Source organism: Abramis brama, assembly GCF_963993115.1.
Source record: "Abramis brama genome assembly, chromosome: 4".
NCBI lineage: Eukaryota > Metazoa > Chordata > Actinopteri > Cypriniformes > Leuciscidae > Abramis > Abramis brama.
In genome coordinates this window covers 7,071,236-7,090,692 of record NC_139966.1, presented here as the reverse complement: position 1 = coordinate 7,090,692, position 19,457 = coordinate 7,071,236, and the positions used below count along the sequence as shown (strand labels likewise).

The following is a 19,457-nucleotide window of genomic DNA, read 5'->3' as shown; positions in this document are numbered from 1 at the left end:
TTCCAAGATTTTCACTTTACCATGTTCACGTACTGAGACTCATGTGAATGTTGAAGTCCTCAGTGGCATCTGGGACCTGAAAAAAAAAAAAGTGAACATACTGATATCAAGAGAAAGGCCTGCATGATTTTGGAAATAAATATTAGATTTTTCTGGTTAAAATTGCTTTTTAAAATTCCTTTTTAAAATTCACAGAATACACACACACACACACGTTTCCAACGATATATAATATAATGAACACCAGGTTTGTTGTGCCTTGTAGGCATAAGGTATATGCGCAGTGCGGATAAAATAATAATAACAATAAATAACCTATAGCAGCCTATAAATCTTCCAAAAGAAGCTAGAGAAAAATATATTGATTATCATGTTACTTCAAATGTTTCCATCCGTTATGATGATATGAAATGAGATAATAATAAAAACATGAAGCCGTTTGGTGCGTTTTGCTTTCATCCAAAATATGATACATTCAAACGCGATCGCTTGCAAAATATGATGCATTCAAACGCGATCGCTTGCAAAATATGATACATTCAAACGCGATCACTCTCAAATATAAAACATTATGGTTACCATAAACATATCTATGTTTGAGCAGATATCCACAAACACAGTAAACACATATGATACATTCAAACGCGATCGCTTGCAAAATATGATACATTCAAACGCGATCGCTTGCAAAATATGATACATTCAAACGCGATCACTCTCAAATATAAAACATTATGGTTACCATAAACATATCTATGTTTGAGCAGATATCCACAAACACAGTAAACACGGGTCTAAATATTATAATATTCCCCATATATCTAGCAACAGTTCAGCTGCAACGTGACATTTATGCAACAATAACAAACTAGGCTATGTAAGAATTTCTTACCTTATCTTTCTTGTCTTCAAATCGCGTTCTTCTTCTTCTGAGGTAGCCTAAATCCAATGTAAGCTCAGGCACGTCTTTCAAACTCGACGAAAAGTGAAGTGAAGTGTTTTGTTGTTGAGGTAACGAGCGCGTTCGCGTTCCATGTGGAGATTTGCATGTGAATATCTTTTGCGCGAGTAGGCGTGGCCAAATTAACTGTAATGAGCAAGCGTTTGAGAAGCTGGACATCTTGTTGGTTTTATACAAATTACTTAAACAGAGAATATTTGTTTTCGTTTTGAATCCGATCATTTAAAAGTACACACTTAAATGTTTATAAAGGTATATGGCTCATAAATGTGTGACAAGTATTCGCTGAGTTTTGTTTCAGTTTATAGACGTGCTCAAGAAAAAAAAGTTCACCGCGACAGAGAGGCAGAACGCACACCCTGTTTATTTTCTTTATTTTACAAAAGCACAATGTTTTGATTTGATTGTAAGTGGACACATACAAAAGGAGAAATATCACAGATTCTTTTTTTATATTTCTTTTTTCTGTATGACCATAAATGATGGAGTAATTTAAGTTTATAGTGCTACAATGTGGAGAAAATCCGGCAAAACGCGTCGGCGCGTTTGTCGACCTCAGAGGGTTAAGGTGAATGCTGTTTTGGTATATTTTCTGTTGACTAGCCTATATATGACCTCATGTTTATCTTGTTCTCTTAAGGTTTAATTGCACTTGTTTGTGGGGGCAGTGCGATTGTTTTAGGGAAGTAGTAATATTCGCTGATCGTTGTATCGGAGGTGTGTTCGTTGCTGTTTTTGTTCTCTACAGCAACCGGGTTGGGGTTAGTATGGTTTTTGTGTGTGTATGTGTGTGTGTGTGGTTTGGTTTCTTGTGCTCTGTGTGCGTGTTTTCCCTCTTTTTTTCTTTAATTTTGTGTGCTGCCTGCTCCTCCCTCTCTTCTGCTGCTGTAAATCTGTCATGGGTGCAGATTTGTTGGATTATATCACCTCTATCCTATCCTTTCTATGTTAAACTGTAATGCCAAGTTGGCTTCTAGTGGTGGGTTGAGGTTTGTCAGCTGGAATGTGAAGGGGCTTAATTCACCTGTTAAACGCAATAAAGTGATTGATCACTTAAAACATTTAAACGCTAAAATTGCTTTTTTGCAGGAAACCCACCTTAAACCATCTGATCATCTTAAACTTCGTAGAGGATGGGTAGGCCAACTCTACCATTCTTCATTTTCAAGTAAGGCCCGTGGGGCTGCAATATTAGTGCATAAGTCAGTACCTCTGTCCGTCTCTAAAATCATATCGGATCCCAGTGGTCGCTTTATTATTGTTTCAGGTAAAATTTTTGGCATTTCTCTGACGCTAGCTAATGTTTACGGCCCAAACTGGGATAATGAGGATTTCTATAAAAAATTTCTTTTTTCAATTCCTGATATAGTGTCTAGTCACCTTATTCTCGGTGGAGACTTTAATTGCTGTCTGGACCCCTCACTCGATCGCTCATCCACTAAGCCCATCTCTCCATCTAAATCATCTAAAGTTATTCAACTGTTTATGGAGCAGTATGCTGTCTCGGATGTATGGCGCTTCTTCAATCCCAGTGATAAGCAGTTTTCTTTTTTTTCTCCCGTACATGGTACTTTCACTCGAATTGACCTCTTTCTCATTGACAACAAGCTTCTTTCTTCTGTTAACAATTGTTTCTACAGTCCTATAGTTATTTCAGATCATGCTACTATCATAGTTGATATCTCATTTCCTGGTGTGTCCTTTACGCGATCCCCGTGGCGTTTTAACTCATTTCTTCTTACTGACCCGGATTTCATAAAAAACATTGATGGTCGCATTGATCTTTTCATTTCCACTAATGTTAATTCAGACGTGTCAGCGTCAACAATTTGGGAGGCATGCAAAGCTTATTTACGTGGAGAGATCATTTCTTTCTCTGCCTTTCGGAAAAAAAACACTGTTGAAAGGAGTATCTCTATCTCTAAGGAATTGGCTGACCTGCAGTCCAGATGCGAGGATGCACCTGAACCCGAACTTATAAAAGAATTGCTTACTAAAAAGTCTGAATTTGATATATTGGCTTCCGACGGTGCAATAGAAGCATTACTTAAGTCTCGTCATAGCTATTATGAATCTGGTGATAAGCCAGGCAAAATATTGGCTCACCAAATCCGACAATCTGTCTCGGCTCAACATATCTTAAAAATTAATACGGTCAATGGCACAACTATTAACCCTCAATCTATTAATGACCAATTCAGGAATTTTTATGCCTTGTTATACACTTCTGAGTGTTCATCTGATGAGGCTCAGTTGGATAGTTTCCTTGGGCCCCTAAACATTCCTTCCATTGACCCCGAGACATCTTCTAGGATGGATGAGCTTTTTACGGTAGACGAAATTAAAGATGCGTTACACTCCATGCAGAATGGGAAATGTCCGGGGCCTGATGGTTTTCCTATTGAATTTTTTAAAGCATTTACAGATAAACTTTCCCCACTACTGCTAAATATGTTTAACGAATCTTTACAATGCGGCATACTCCCTCCTACTTTAAGACAGGCCACCATTTCACTTTTATTGAAGAAAGGCAAGGATCCCCTTCTCTGTAGTAACTATCGCCCTATTTCTTTATTATGTGCGGATGTTAAAATTTTAGCTAAAATGCTGGCAAGGCGTCTAGAGGCTGTTTTGCCCTCAATCATTTCTACAGACCAAACAGGGTTTGTCAAGGGAAGGCACTCTTTTCACAATGTCAGGCGTCTATTTGACATAATGTACTCTCCCTCAACTTCTACCACCCCTGAGTTGGTTATTTCGATGGATGCAGAGAAGGCATTTGATCGTGTGGAGTGGCCTTATTTGTTCCATACATTAAAAAAGTTTGGATTTGGCTGTAAATTTATCTCGTGGATTAAACTTCTTTATGCTTCTCCTTTGGCCCGTGTCCGCACAAACAATGATTACTCCGATTATTTTCCCCTTGGACGTGGTACTCGGCAGGGCTGTCCCCTTTCCCCCTTATTGTTCGCCATCGCTATTGAACCATTGGCAGTGGCCCTTAGATCTAGTCAAATGATGGGCATTATAAGAGGGGGCGCTGTGCACAAACTGTCTTTATATGCTGACGACCTTTTACTTTTCGTCTCTGAGCCAGACAGATCTATACCCCACGTTTTAGATCTACTGAAGGAATTTGGGCAGGTATCGGGGTATAAACTGAATCTTCATAAGAGTGAACTCTTGCCTATAAATTCCGCAGCCACAGCTTACCCTCTTTCTAAATTGCCATTTAAGACATCATTAAATCAATTTAACTATTTGGGCATCTGCGTAACTAAGAACTACTCTGACCTGTTTAACTGTAATTTCTCTCCTCTGTTGGATCGATTGACCGAAGATCTTCATCGTTGGTCTCTATTGCCTCTTTCTCTTGCGGGTAGGATAAATTGTATAAAAATGAATGCACTGCCTAAATTTCTGTATCTTTTTCAATGCATACCGGTTTTTATTCCAAAGCGTTTCTTTCACTCTTTAGATTGCACTATTTCTCAATTTATTTGGAATGGAAAAACTCCAAGAATACAGAAAGGCATTTTACAAAAAACTAAGGAGCAGGGGGGTTTAGCACTTCCTAACTTCTTGTTTTATTACTGGGCTACAAATGTTCGTAATATGTTAATCTGGTGCTGTTCCAACGATCAACCTCCACCCTGGTTAAGGATCGAGGAGGCTGCTTGTGGCAGCACTTCGCTTACGTCTCTTTTGTGTCTTCCTCTCTCGTTATCACCTTTAACCTTCTCCAGTAATGTTATAGTTAAAAATTGTCTTAAGATCTGGCGTCAACTCAGGCGGCATTTCACTTTACAGTCAACACCTCTTCTATGCCCTGTACATTCTAACCCCCTCTTTCCTCCCTCTCTTATTGATAAGGCTTTTGCGGCATGGGTGGACCACGGGATCATTTCCATTAAACATCTTTACATTGACGGAACATTCGCTTCTTTTGAACAAATTACTCAAGTTTTTAACTTACCAAGGTTCCACTTTTTTAGATACTTGCAAGTCCGTGACTTTGTCCGTAAGCATTTTCCGGGATTCCCCTCGATCCCACCCTCCACCATTGTCGATACCATATCAAATATCAATCCTTATCAAAGAGGGGCCATCTCTATGATTTATAATACCTTTTTCACACGTTGCCCTTTGGATTCTGATAGTCTGCGGATAACCTGGGCTAGGGATCTTAATATAGACATAGAGACAGAAACATGGCATTCGATTTTGAAACGTGTTCACACGTCATCTGTTTGTGCTCGCCACGGGGTTTTACAGTGTAAAGTGGTCCACAGAGTACACTGGTCTAAAAGTAAATTAGCCCGTATGTTCCCTGACATTGATCCAAGCTGCGACATGTGTCATCTAGAACCGGCTAATCTAACTCATATGTTCTGGACTTGTCCTGCTTTATCTCTTTTCTGGGAGTCGGTTTTTGACTCACTTTCCGCTATTACTTCTGTCAATATCCATCCCTCTCCGCTAACTGGCTTGTTTGGAGTTTTACCTCCTAATTACTCATTGCCGTCTCATTTCGCTGAGTTGGTAGCTTTTCTTACACTACTAGCGAGACGTTGCATTTTGATGAACTGGAAGGGTCCTCGAGTCCCTTCTCATACTCGGTGGATAAAAGATGCCTTATTTTTTGTTAAATTGGAAAAAATTAAACACTGCCTTCGTGGTTCCATGATTAAATTTTCAAGAATTTGGTTACCCTTTTTTGAGCATGTTAAATCTCTGCAGCTGGATGCAGTCTCAATTGTCTGACTGACCGCCCAACCCTGCACTTTCAGTGGTTTTTCAGTTTTCAACTGGTATTATCGTTAGCAGCACACATTATTTTCTAAGTTTTGAGGTTACTCAACTTTACTTGCTGGACCTAGTTAAGGCTGACCTTGTCCTATTTCTGTATTATGACATATAACTCTGTTATATATTATATACTATACTAAACCTGTTAGTACTGTGAGGGATTTTGTGTTGGTGTTTTTGTATTAATGTTGTTGTTTTTTTTGTTTTGTTTTTTTAATTTAATTTTTTTTTAATATATTGATTGTTTGTCTTTGATGTTGTAAAAAATTCAATAAATAAATCATAAACAAGTTTTTCTAAGCTATCCGGGATGCTAAAATGATTAAACTGATCAGGAAGATTATTAATAAAGCAATCTTTAGTGGCAGAAGTGATAGGTCTAACATATTTGTAACACGGAGTCGGCTTTGCAGCCTTGGCTAAATGTAATTTACACGAGACTAGATAATGATCTGAGATGTCATCGCTTTGCTGTAGAATTTCAACGGCATCAACATCTATTCCATGTGATAATATTAGATCTAGAGTATGCTTACGACGATGAGTAGGTCCTGACACGTGTTGTCTAACTCCAATTGAGTTTACAATGTCTTTAAATGCCAAACCCAATGCATCTTTTTCATTATCGATGTGTATATTAAAATCACCAACAATTAGTACTTTATCTGCAGCCAATACTAACTCTGATAGAAAGTCCGCAAATTCATTGATAAAGTCTGTATGGTGCCCTGGTGGCCTGTATACAGTAGCCAGCACAAATCTCAAATGTGATTTATCATTTATACTATATATTTTTACATTAAGCACTAACACTTCAAAAGAATTATATTCGAAACTTGATTTCTTAGTGGTTTTGAAAATATTACTATAAATTACAGCAACTCCTCCCCCTTTGCATTTAAGACGAGGTTCATGTTTATAACAGTAATCTTGCGGGGTTGATTCATTTAAAGTAATGTAATCGTTTGGTTTTAGCCAGGTTTCTGTCAAACACAGCACATCTAGGTTATTATCTGAAATCATATCATTAACAATGAGTGCTTTTGAAGTAAGCGATCGAATATTCAGCAACCCAAGCTTTAGCATTTGCTCATCTGTATTATAGCTCTTTTTTATTTGTTGAACATCAATTAAATTTTTAACCTTAGATAGGTTTAAACATTTTTTGGATTTCCGAATTCGGGGAACAGACACAGTCTCTATTTGATGATAGCTAGGTGAAAGAGGCTCTATGTGATGGGATTTATCTGACCTTAGTGACGCGAGGCAGCTAGCAGACAGTCGGTTAAGCCAGTCTGTCTGCTTCCTGACCTGGTGCCCAATTTGTCATGTTTGAGCTCTAAGACTATGAGCCATATTACTAGAGAGAAGAGCAGCACCATCCCAGGAGGGATGAATACCATCTCTTTTCAACAGGTCAGGTTTGCCCCAAAAACTTTTCCAATTGTCTATGAATTCTATATTATTACACGGACACCACTCAGACAGCCAGCGATTCAGTGAACACAATCTACTAACTATCTCATCACTCCTGCGAACAGGAAGGGGGCCAGAGCAGATACAGTGCCTGACATCGTATTGCAAGTTCACACACCTCTTTAATATTAATTTTGGTGATCTCCGACTGGCGGAGTCTAACATCATTAGTGCCGACATGAATAATGATCTTAGAGAATTTAAGATTAGCATTAGCCAGCACTTTTAAATTTGCTTTGATGTCCGGCGCTCTGGCTCCCGGCAAACATGTGACTATGGTCGCTGGTGTCTCTATTTTCACGTTCCGTGTGATCGAATCACCAATTACTAGGGCACAATCAACAGAATTCTCAGTGGGTGTTTCACTGAGCGGGGCAAATCGATTTGTTGTGGTAATCGGAACGGAAGAGTGGTTTTTTGATCCGCGACTAGAGCGATCCCTCACTGTCACCCATTTGCCTGGCTGCACAGGCACTACTTCAGCTGGAACCGCATCATGTAAAGAGTTCACGCTAGGCACATCCAAAATAGTATCTAAAGCTCTAGCACTCTTACTATCCTCAATTAAAGTTTGGATGCGTGTCTCTAATTCTGAAATCTTCTCTGTCAGTGTGATGCAGAGTCAGAGACGTTCGGATCCATTTGCAGTATTTATTGAGAATGGTCAAACAGGCAAGGGTCAGAGTACAGCGTAGACAATAACGAAGGGAATCCAAGAACATAAACAATACCAGGCAGAGGTCGAGGCAGGCAGCAATCCAGAATCAGAAACGGTAACAGGCAGAAGGTCAGGGCAGGCAGCAGACAAGGAAACAGGTGTCGATAAAACAGTCACAGGTCCAATACACGGAGAAACAACAACAGAGAGTAACGCTTGGAAATGTTAGCCGGGGCAGAACAAGACTTCGCAATGAGAGAGAGTCAGACAACAGTTTATATGGAGAGGTGAATGGGGAACACCTGTGCGGGTAATTAGACCTAGGTACGGGGCTTATGGGAAATGAAGTTCAATACTCCGGTAAAGGTGTTCGCTGATGAATGGAGAGAGCCACAGAGGTGCGATCTATGACAGTCAGCCTAACTGACTCCTTGCATTTATCACATATAAATCCTATATTGCCAACAGAGAAGCCTATGCTAAACATGTGACATGAAGTGCAGGTGACAATAACAGGACAAGACATTACTCACCGTGTTTGTTGACTGATTATTACTTACCTGAGCTTTTATTAACTCAAAGGCGCGAACGCGTGAGAGAAAAATAAATAAATAAAATAGCTGAGCGCACGGGTGGCGCGTTAACAGGCTAGCAGTAGCGAATTAGCGTGTTGTGCTAGTAGTAACGGAAGCTAGCGATGTCAATCTGAGATGTTGGGTAAGCTGTATTTAGTATAAACAACTACAAATTGTAGTAAATGATGGTTCAAAACAAAGAAATACGAGGCTAAGACGGAGCTTACAGCACCGAAGCAAACAAACTCACAGCAGGCAGAGAGGCAGACAGGAGCAATCGATCAGCAGGGAGCAATCGATCAAAAATTCACACACACACACACACACACACACACACAGAGAAAGGCGATTTAAATTTAAACTGTCTTTTTGCGAGCTGTGGTAAAAGGCGCGCATCTCTGCGGCTGCCGTTCATTCATTCACAGAAACGCGATTAACTTGAGAAGGAAAAAAAACTTACAGTATTCGGATCCTCGCTCCTCGCAATACCCGCACTCTGAGGTAGATTTTCCATTATTATTATTCCTCACAGCGCTGCCAGATGGTGTAAACACGTAGGCTACAATGATATGATTAAACTTGTGTTTTCTCGAGCTGATATGGGGGGCGTTCACAGGTTTGCCTCAGTAATTTGCGTTTGAATAGTACGCGCTCTCCGTGGGCAGAGTCACATTACATTTGAATTAGCTCTAATGACCTCGACTGGAATCACTCTCTTTTAATACAGATTTCACAAGATGAGAATATTTGTTTTTTATATAAATTACCTCATTTTAAAGAAGAGAATTCAAGCTTCATGCCTGTGTGTCTGTATGCCTGTTTGACTGAGTATTCGCTGAGTTACAGTTCATTTTCGGACGCGTTTCAGAATGGATTTAACTGACAGAGAGAAGGCAGAACTCGCATCACGTTTATTTTTCTTTATTTGGCAAAAAGCACAACACTTTGTTTTTATTGTGAGTATCGAGTAAAAGCCTTTGTTGTTAAGGTAGTCTAGACCAGTGGTTCCCAAACCTGTCCTGAAGGACCCCCAACACTGCACGTTTTCTTTGTCTCCCTCATCAAACACACATGTGATAATGAGCTGATGAGTTGAATCAGGTGTGTTTGATTAGGGAGACAAAGAAAACGTGCAGTGTTGGGGGTCCTTCAGGACAGGTTTGGGAACCACTGACTTAGGCCACCAGCATTAGCGTAAAGCATTCTACAAATACTAAATAAACTAAAGAAAAACAAATCAGAGGGGATGTGTCAAAACAATACCGAAACGGTCACATCGTAGTATAAATGGCAGCAGAACAAACAGTGCAGTCTAACAACGTTGTCTAGGGAGCATTTGCCCCGCAGACGAACCGCTTATGAACGGATTGACGCACTAAAAATAGACAAAATTAATGAATGAATTTAAAAACACCCAATTCATAATGCTAAAGTGGTTAGATATACATACCCAATAGTAGATCGCTAGACCCACAGAATATTCGGTTAATCACAGCCTCATTCATAATAGGCAAAACACAATTGTACAGGTGTTCCATCTGATCAAACACATGAGCTGCACTATGATGGAAGCATAGGTTACCGGGGATCACACCAGAACAAACATTAGTCCGTTGGAATAAACATACCTGTGATAAAGACAGCCTGCACCCAAAAGCAAAGTCGCACCAGGTTTTGATCCAGCAAAATGGTGCCTTTGTTCGGCATGGCCGCAGCTGCGTCACATCTGTGTCGTTTTTATGTGTTTGTTTTCGTCTCTCTTATGGTCACATCAACCCTGCCTTTAAACTACTGTCACTGCTACTCGGACATACGATTGTTTCACCCTGATGAACATTGGCGTGTATATGGAAGGACTTTGTAACAGCTGGGAAAGTTATAGTCAAACTTTTCCGCCCCCATTGGTGTGTGTACCCAGCCTAAATGAATACCGATTTTTGTTTCGGGGCCGTGGTAACCCCAAAGGAGACGAAGGAGAAGGGGTTGCAGAGCTGGCGTTCAGGTCGGGATGAGGCTGTCTTCGTGGATGGGGGTGCCCAAGCTTTTTTGCGGGTGGCGGCCGCAGTGGCTCCTGTCAGTTTTTCCCCGGGATATAGGAGCTGGGGGTGCTCCTTCACGGGGTCGCCTTTCGGCTCGTTCTGCCCTTTGGACGATATCCCCTTCGGTCATCATGGGGCAGTGGTGGAGACGCAGTCAGGAAATTGCAGTTTGTGGCCGACATGTCTGACCAGTGATTGACCGCACGGCACCGCTGGAAATCACGTGATTGTACCAGGTGTTTGCGCCCACTACAACTTGACATTAAGGAGGCCGGCCTACCATCATCGCTCCGTTTAGCGCTGCTAAATGCTCGTTCCATCACTAATAAGGCGCATGCCATCAATGATCTGTTCACCAAGGATAAGATGGATTTTATGTTTCTCACAGAAACGTGGCAAAAGGATAAGGAAGCTGTACATTTAAATGAGCTCTGCCCTGCAGGCTGCTCTGTGAATGGGACACCTCGAACGGCACGCCGAGGCGACGGCCTTGCTGTTGTGTATCGTGACAGATTCTTATGCAGACTTATTCACTCTGAAACCTTCTCCTCTTTTGAGTCACAGATGATTAAGGTCGGTTCTGTTAACATGTTTTATAAAATTATATTTAGGAGTGTAAGAGGAGGAAGAGGAGGATGAGGAAGAGCAGGAGTGTAAGAGGAGGATGAGGAAGAACAGGTGTGTAAGAGGAGGAGGAGGATGAGGAAGAGCAGGAGGAGGAGGATGAGGAAGAGCAGGTGTGTAAGAGGAGGAGGAGGATGAGGAAGAGCAGGAGGAGGAGGATGAGGAAGAGCAGGTGTGTAAGAGGAGGAGGAGGATGAGGAAGAGCAGGAGGAGGAGGATGAGGAAGAGCAGGTGTGTAAGAGGAGGATGAGGAAGAGCAGGTGTGTAAGAGGAGGATGAGGAAGAGCAGGTGTGTAAGAGGAGGATGAGGAAGAGCAGGTGTGTAAGAGGAGGAGGAGGAAGAACAGGTGTGTAAGAGGAGGAAGAGGATGAGGAAGATCAGGTGTGTAAGAGGAGGAGGATGAGGGAGAGCAGGTGTGTAAGAGGAGGAAGAGGAGGATGAGGAAGAGCAGGTGTGTAAGAGGAGGATGAGGAAGAACAGGAGTGGAAGAGGAGGAAGAAGATCAGGTGTGTAAGAGGAGGATGAGGAAGATCAGGTGTGTAAGAGGAGGAAGAGGATGAGGAAGATCAGGTGTGTAAGAGGAGGAGGATGAGGGAGAGCAGGTGTGTAAGAGGAGGAAGAGGAGGATGAGGAAGAGCAGGTGTGTAAGAGGAGGAAGAGGAAGAGCAGGTGTGTAAGACGAGGAAGAGGAAGAACAGGTGTGTAAGAGGAGGATGAGGAAAAACAGGTGTGTAAGAGGAGGATGAGGAACAGCAGGAGTGTAAGAGGAGGAAGAGCAGGAGTGTAAGAGGAGGATGAGGAAGAGCAGGTGTGGAAGAGGAGGAAGAGGAGGAGCAGGAGTGTAAGAGGAGGATGAGGAAGAGCAGGTGTGTAAGAGGAGGAAGAGGAAGAGCAGGTGTGTAAGAGGAGGAAGAGGAAGAGCAGGAGTGTAAGAGGAGGATGAGGAAGAGCAGGTGTGTAAGAGGAGGAAGAGGAAGAGCAAGAGTGTAAGAGGAGGATAAGGAAGAACAGGTGTGTAAGAGGAGGAAGAGCAGGAGTGTAAGAGGAGGAAGAGGAAGAGCAGGAGTGTAAGAGGAGGAAGAGGAAGAGCAGGAGTGTAAGGAGTGTAAGGAGGATGAGGAAGAGCAGGTGTGTAAGAGGAGGATGAGGAAGAGCAGGTGTGTAAGAGGAGGAAGAGGAAGAGCAGGTGTGTAAGAGGAGGAAGAAGAAGAACAGGTGTGTAAGAGGAGGAGGAGGATGAGGAAGAGCAGGTGTGTAAGAGGAGGATGAGGAAGAGCAGGTGTGTAGGAGGAGGAGGATGAGGAAGAGCAGGAGTGTAAGAGGAGGAAGAGGAAGAGCAGGTGTGTAAGAGGAGGAGGATGAGGAAGAACAGGTGTGTAAGAGGAGGAGGAGGAGGAGGAAGAGCAGGTGTGTAAGAGGAGGAGAAGGAGGATGAGGAAGAGCAGGTGTGTAAGAGGAGGAAGAGGAAGAACAGGTGTGTAAGAGGAGGAGGATGAGGAAGAACAGGTGTGTAAGAGGAAGAGCAGGTGTGTAAGAGGAGGATGAGGAAGAGCAGGTGTGTAAGAGGAGGATGAGGAAGAGCAGGTGTGTAAGAGGAGGAAGAGGAAGGGCAGGTGTGTAAGAGGAGGAGGATGAGGAAGAGCAGGTGTGTAAGAGGAGGAAGAGGAAGAGCAGGTGTGTAAGAGGAGGAGGATGAGGAAGAGCAGGTGTGTAAGAGGAGGAAGAGGAAGAGCAGGAGTGTAAGAGGAGGATGAGGAAGAGCAGGTGTGTAAGAGGAGGAAGAGGAAGAGCAAGAGTGTAAGAGGAGGATAAGGAAGAACAGGTGTGTAAGAGGAGGAAGAGCAGGAGTGTAAGAGGAGGAAGAGCAGGAGTGTAAGAGGAGGAAGAGCAGGAGTGTAAGAGGAGGAAGAGGAAGAGCAGGAGTCTAAGAGGAGGAAGAGGAAGAGCAGGAGTGTAAGAGGAGGATGAGGAAGAGCAGGTGTGTAAGAGGAGGATGAGGAAGAGCAGGTGTGTAAGAGGAGGAAGAGGAAGAGCAGGTGTGTAAGAGGAGGAAGAAGAAGAACAGGTGTGTAAGAGGAGGAGGATGAGGAAGAGCAGGTGTGTAAGAGGATGAAGAGGAGAATGAGGAAGAGCAGGTGTGTAAGAGGAGGAAGAGGAAGAGCAGGTGTGTAAGAGGAGGAAGAAGAGAAAAAGAGCAGGTGTGTAAGAGGAGGAAGATGAAGAGCAGGTGTGTAAGAGGAGGAAGAGGAAGAGCAGGAGTGTAAGAGGAGGAAGAGCAGGTGTGTAAGAGGAGGAAGAGGAAGAGCAGGAGTGTAAGAGGAGGAAGAGGAAGAGCAGGAGTGTAAGAGGAGGATGAGGATGAGGAAGAGCAGGTGTGTAAGAGGAGGAAGAGGAAGAGCAGGTGTGGAAGTTGAGACGGTTTTACACTGATGCAAACAACGTTTACACACACTTACCGGTTTTGGAAATGTTGTTTTGAATTTATTGCACCAGTGTGTGTGTGTGTGTGTGTGTGTGTGTGTGTGTGTGTGTGAGTGTGTGTGTGTGTGTGTGTGTGTGTGTGTGTGTCTGAGAGTGTGTGTGAGTGTTTACTGATTAACTGTCACTGTGTGTTTTGTAGTGTGGATCATGGAGGAGAGATCAGGATTACAGCAGGACAACACAAATGTACGTCTACACACACACACACACACTCACATTACACACACATATTCATTCACACTTTCCCATACAGACACACACACACAAACTCACACACACGCACGTACACAAATTCTCTATCACACACACACACACACACACACACACACGGCACCTTTAAGAATCCTATGTTTTCTGTTTGGTAACCATGGCGATTTCAGTCAGAGCCTCATTCAGGACAAAAGCTGTTACAGAATGATATTTCTTTAGTGCTTTATTATCATTGGTTGCTTACAATCCTAAATGAACGAGTCAGATCTGAAATGAAGACTCAAGATAGAGAGTTTCTGTAATTCACTGATGTGTGTTTTCTCTCCATCAGATTCTCATCAGTTCACTCTGGATCCGAACACAGCACATAAAGAACTCTGTCTGTCTGAGGACAACAGAGTGATTACTGTCACTTACTCAGAGCAGCGTCAGCCGTATCCTGATCATCCAGACAGATTTGATCATGTGCGTCAGGTGTTGTGTAGAGAGAGTGTGTGTGGACGCTGTTACTGGGAGATTGAGTGGAGTGGTGATGGTGTGTGTATATCAGTGTCATATAAGAGCATCAGCAGGAAGGGATCGGGTGAGTGTGTGTTTGGAGGGAATGATCAGTCCTGGAGTTTGTTCTGCACTCCCTCCAGTTACTCATTCTGGCACAATAACAAAAAGACTGAACTCCCTGTGAAGCCCATCAGCAGGAGAACAGGAGTGTGTAGAGTAGGAGTGTGTGTGGATCACAGTGCAGGAACTCTGTCCTTCTACAGCGTCTCTGACAGAAACACACTGAGGCTCATACACACAGTCCAGACCACATTCACACACACACTCTATCCTGGGTTTAGGGTTTGTTCTGGATCATCACTGAGACTGTGTTGATGAATGAGAATAGCCTGATGAGAGACTCTACCCATAATGCTTTGAGCTGCATGATAAATCAGTGACAGTGAGATGTTCTAGAGTCTCTTATTGTCTCTTCATTACATTAATAACACAGCTGAACTTCTGTCAGTGAAATAAAGAGAAACAGACAATAATACACAGAGAAGAGAGAGGAAATATGAGACACAATGAGACTCACTGAAACATGTCTGGATGATACGAGCAAAACTAGACTTTCAACTCTAAACTCAGTTTAAGACATTCAGAGATGTTTTATCTCAACTTCTCCATCTGTTCAGAACATGATTCACACACACACACACACACACACACACACACACACACACACACACACACACACACACACACACACACACACACACATCGGATCTGTTCAGAACATGATTCACACACACACACACACACACACACACATCGGATCTGTTCAGAACATGATTCACACACACACACACACACACACACACACACATCGGATCTGTTCAGAACATGATTCACACACACACACACACACACACACACACACACACACACATCGGATCTGTTCAGAACATGATTCCTCTGCTTTGGGTTATGTGTGTGTTATTAAAGACGCTTCTGCTGTAATATATTGTGTACTGTACTAAACCTGTTAGTGGGGGTTTCTGGACTGATCTTTATCTTTTCATTATTATTTTTGATGTGTGATTGTTTATGTATTTTACTTTTCTGATTGTTTGTCTCTCTGTTGCTGTGAAAATTCAATAAATAAATCATAAAACAGACATTTAAAGATGATGTCAGAAGACAAAGATGTTAAAGTTAGAAGTAACAATGAAAGAAATACAGGAACAAAGTTAAAGTCGAGGGAATTAAGACACATATTCAAGAGAATGAATCAATATCACAGTTTGTGGATCAGTGAGTGTGTAAATGAAGGATCTCATAATTGTCTATAGAAACCTGTGTGTGTGTTTATTTCAGTCATGTATATAGTTGTCATGTGATTTCCAGCATTTATCATGTTATTATTATAGTTGTTGTCAGGGTTGTTTAGTTTTGCTGTTTTTGTTCATATTTGAGTTTCCTCTTGATCTTTATTCCTCTGTTTCTGATTATTGTTCTGTGTATTTATTTACACTCCTGCTTCTGTTCAGTTCATCACACACACACACACACACACACCCCTATCTCTCTCTCTCTCTCTTTTAAGTTTTTATGTTGAAAGTCTGTTCTCTGCTTTTCAGCAAATCATTTGCACACACATTTCTGTCATTTTTCTATCTGAAGCTTTTCCTGCATCATGCAACAGTAACCTAGTTTCCATCCACTTTTTGCACTGTTATGTTATCGACAAAGTGAATATGCGATAAAAAAACATTACAAACTTTGCCGTCTCCAGACTCTTTCCATTCAATTGGCCTTTTACCGATAAAATTGTGTGCGTGATGACATCACGAATGACGAAAGCGATTTGTCGCATATGTTTTGGTGTATCGCAAAAAAAATGTGCCCTTGAGCCGTTTCCATACATCTTTTATTTATTTTATTTTTTTATCGCAAATTCTACCTTTTGGGGTTCCAGTCAGCACACCCCCCAACACCAAACAAACAAACCAAAAAAAATAATAATGGAGAGAGTATTCAGCCAGTTAATTGAAATTTGCCAGCTTACTGTCATTTCAATTTCACAAATAATTGCAAGTGTCTGAAATATCAGAAGACGACGGCAGAATGAAACAGTTGCTCATCTGATAGGGCTCGAATAAACTACCGTTATGCGACGAAGTCCAAGGGTCTGGGAGAGACCATGCAATACGGCGTTCTGGGAGGAAGTTGTGGAGAGACACTTTACAGAAAGTCTCTGGGTGCAACATTTTAGAATGACACGGCCGACGTTTGAGATGCTGTGTGGATTCATTGGTCCTGATGCTGCGCCTACCCCAGGTTGCCACCGACCACCGGTTCCGACACGAAAGCGGTTTGCCATTGCCCTGTACAAGCTGGCAACCTGCGCCGAGTATAGAGTAGTGGGCGAAACTTTCGGGGTTAGTAAAACAACCGTCCATCGATGTATATATGCTGTGTGCACATCTATTAAAGAAAAATTAATGCGCCGTTAGGCTGCCAAATGTAGCGGAGGCCAATGAAATCGCATACCGTAATTCCTTGGCGCATCTTGTGCCACAGGTTTACGGTGCGCTGGATGGCACGCACATCCCAATTCTCCCCCCGACAGAAGGCTACCGCGATTACATTAATCGCAAAGGGTGGCCATCTATTGTTCTCCAGGCACTTTTTGATGACAGGTGCATGATACGAGACATATGTGTTGGCACTCCTGGAAGTGCCCATGACGCAGCTGTGTTTGCAGCCTCAGATCTGTACAGGTAAGCCTAACCATTCAACATATTTTACCAGGCCGGAAATAGCTTTACACACAATAAAATGTCTGTAAAAGTTGCACACTGTAAAACATATTAGTTCATCTAATTTTATTTGACAAAAGAAAGTTGTGATAAATCATGAAAATAATTTGTTAAAGTGTTGTTATGATTAAAACAAGCTAACAATTGTTGTTCTGTGTCTTACAACTATATGAATTATGCTGCTCTTAATTGAATGGTAACATCTACATTAACAGGTTTCTTTAGTCATTATTTAACATCACTGAACCACATTAATTTATACAAAAAATAATAATATTGGGGGTATTAAAGTATGTACAATTATTATGGGAAAGAATTTGAAATATTTGCAATTTAATAAAAATAAAAAAATATATAAAAAAACGTGAGGTGTGTCAAATCTTTTGACCTGCACAGTAAATGAGCTCTGCTGTATTTTTATTACTCAGACACCCTGAGAGACACCCCCAGGCTACACTTGTTGTGGAGGGAGTCCAGGTGCCTCTGCTAGTGGCAGGAGACCCAGCCTATCCACTACTGCCTTGGCTCATCAAAGGTTATTCTGGACACAATTTGTCAGAAGAACAGGAAGCATTAAACCGTCACTTGAATGGATCGAGAGTTAAGGTGGAACACACATTCGGACACCTGAAAGGAAGATGGTGCATCCTGGCAAAACGGTCAGACATTCACCACTCTTTCATGCCTACAGTTGTGGCAGCATGTTGTGTACTACATAACATCTGTGAGATGGAGAAGCAAGGATTCATACAACCTTGTGAAGACTTATGTAATGAAGGGGAGAGACAACCGTGTTGCTTGCAATGCGATGAGCGACCTTCTGCACAAGCTGTGCTTATCAGGGACGCTCTCATGCAATATGTTTCTCACTTGGGAAGGCAGTAGGCTGTCATGCCGCTGAAATTAAGTTAACACATAAATTGTTTGGAGATGATAGCAGTCGAGAGCGCGCTCAAGCGCATTCTCCCATTTATACGGGGCCACCATGTGCTAGTTCGCTCGGACAACATGTCCGTGGTATCCTATGTAAACCGACTTGGCGGTGTCAGATCCAGGAACCTGTTCAAACTGACAGAACGCCTTCTCGTGTGGGCTCACCGCTCGTTGCGCTCGCTGAGAGCAGCGCACGTGCCGGGCCACCTAAATGTCGGCCCAGACAGACTGTCCAGAGACATCATTCCCCCAGGAGAATGGTCCCTGCACCCTCAGACAGTCCAGTTCCTCTGGCGCCTATTCGGCAGAGCGGAGGTCGACCTCTTTGCGTCGAAAGACAACGCTCACTGCCCGATATTTTTCTCTAAAAGCGAGGACGCGCTGTCCCAATCCTGGCCCAGCCTCCCGCTGTACGCTTTCCCTCCGATCTCCCTGTTACCACAGGTCATAGCGAGGATCAGGGAAACGCACCACTTAGTGCTTCTTATAGCCCCGCGCTGGGAGAACCAAACCTGGTACCCAGAGCTAGTGAGGCTGTCGCACTCACCCCCATAGCCGATCCCGGTGAGAAAGGATCTCCTCTCGCAAGCCGGTGGATCGATCTGGCATCCCCATCCGGAGCGATGGTCTCTGCATGCATGGGTGATCAACGGATACCCGTTGACCTGCCAGAAGGGGTCGTAAACACGATCACGCAGTCTAGAGCTCCCTCCACGAGACGGCTTTATGCGTCTAAATGGTCTGTGTTTTCTAAATGGTGCGCTACTAAGAGCTTGGATCCACATTCATGTGGGGTTCCGCGAGTGCTCTCCTTCCTGCAAGAACTGTTGGATAAGGGCAGGTCCCCTTCCACGCTCAAAGTGTATGTGCATTGCAGCATTGTCTATTGCAGCGTTCGCTGAGACGACGCGCAGCCGGGCAATAGGAAGGAACGAGCTTGTTATCCGTTTCCTCAGAGGAGCCAGACGGATGAATCCCGACACCTGCAGTGTCCTTTGGGTATCAGAGCTCACTCCACTAGAGGCATGGCCTCTTCGTGGGCCTGGTCCAGCGGAATTTCTATTCACGATATTTGTATGGCAGCGGGCTGGGCCTCCCCATCGACATTCGTGAGGTTTTATAACCTGGAAGTTCCTGCCTTGCAGGCTAAACTGTTATCTGTATAAGTGGCATGTATGCTCTGCCCAGTCGCTCATGCGCAGACTGCGTTCATATACTGGTGATATTTCTGGTATGGCACCAAGGGAAGGAGTATTTTGCACTCAGACCGGCTGTGCCACTCTGTGCCTTATTCCCCGTTACGCGCTTGTGTACCGGTCTGCCCCGCGCTGCTGGCCGCTTGTCTTACACTCTGTCGCGCTAGGGATTATTCTACCCACAAATAG

At 43.0% G+C, this 19,457-nt stretch overlaps 1 protein-coding gene across 1 annotated transcript in view; it reads left to right on the top strand.

The window, feature by feature from the left end:
- LOC311081606 (NLR family CARD domain-containing protein 3-like) overlaps positions 1-19,441 on the top strand; it is a 54,884-nt gene extending 35,443 nt beyond the window's left edge. Inside the window, exons 4-5 of the mRNA XM_084112171.1 lie at positions 13,764-13,810; positions 14,166-19,441. Coding sequence (XP_083968297.1) covers positions 13,764-13,810; positions 14,166-14,710 — 592 coding nt within the window. The 3' untranslated portion in view covers positions 14,711-19,441. The remainder of the gene's footprint in view (positions 1-13,763; positions 13,811-14,165) is intronic.
- Positions 19,442-19,457: the final 16 nt, after the last annotated feature.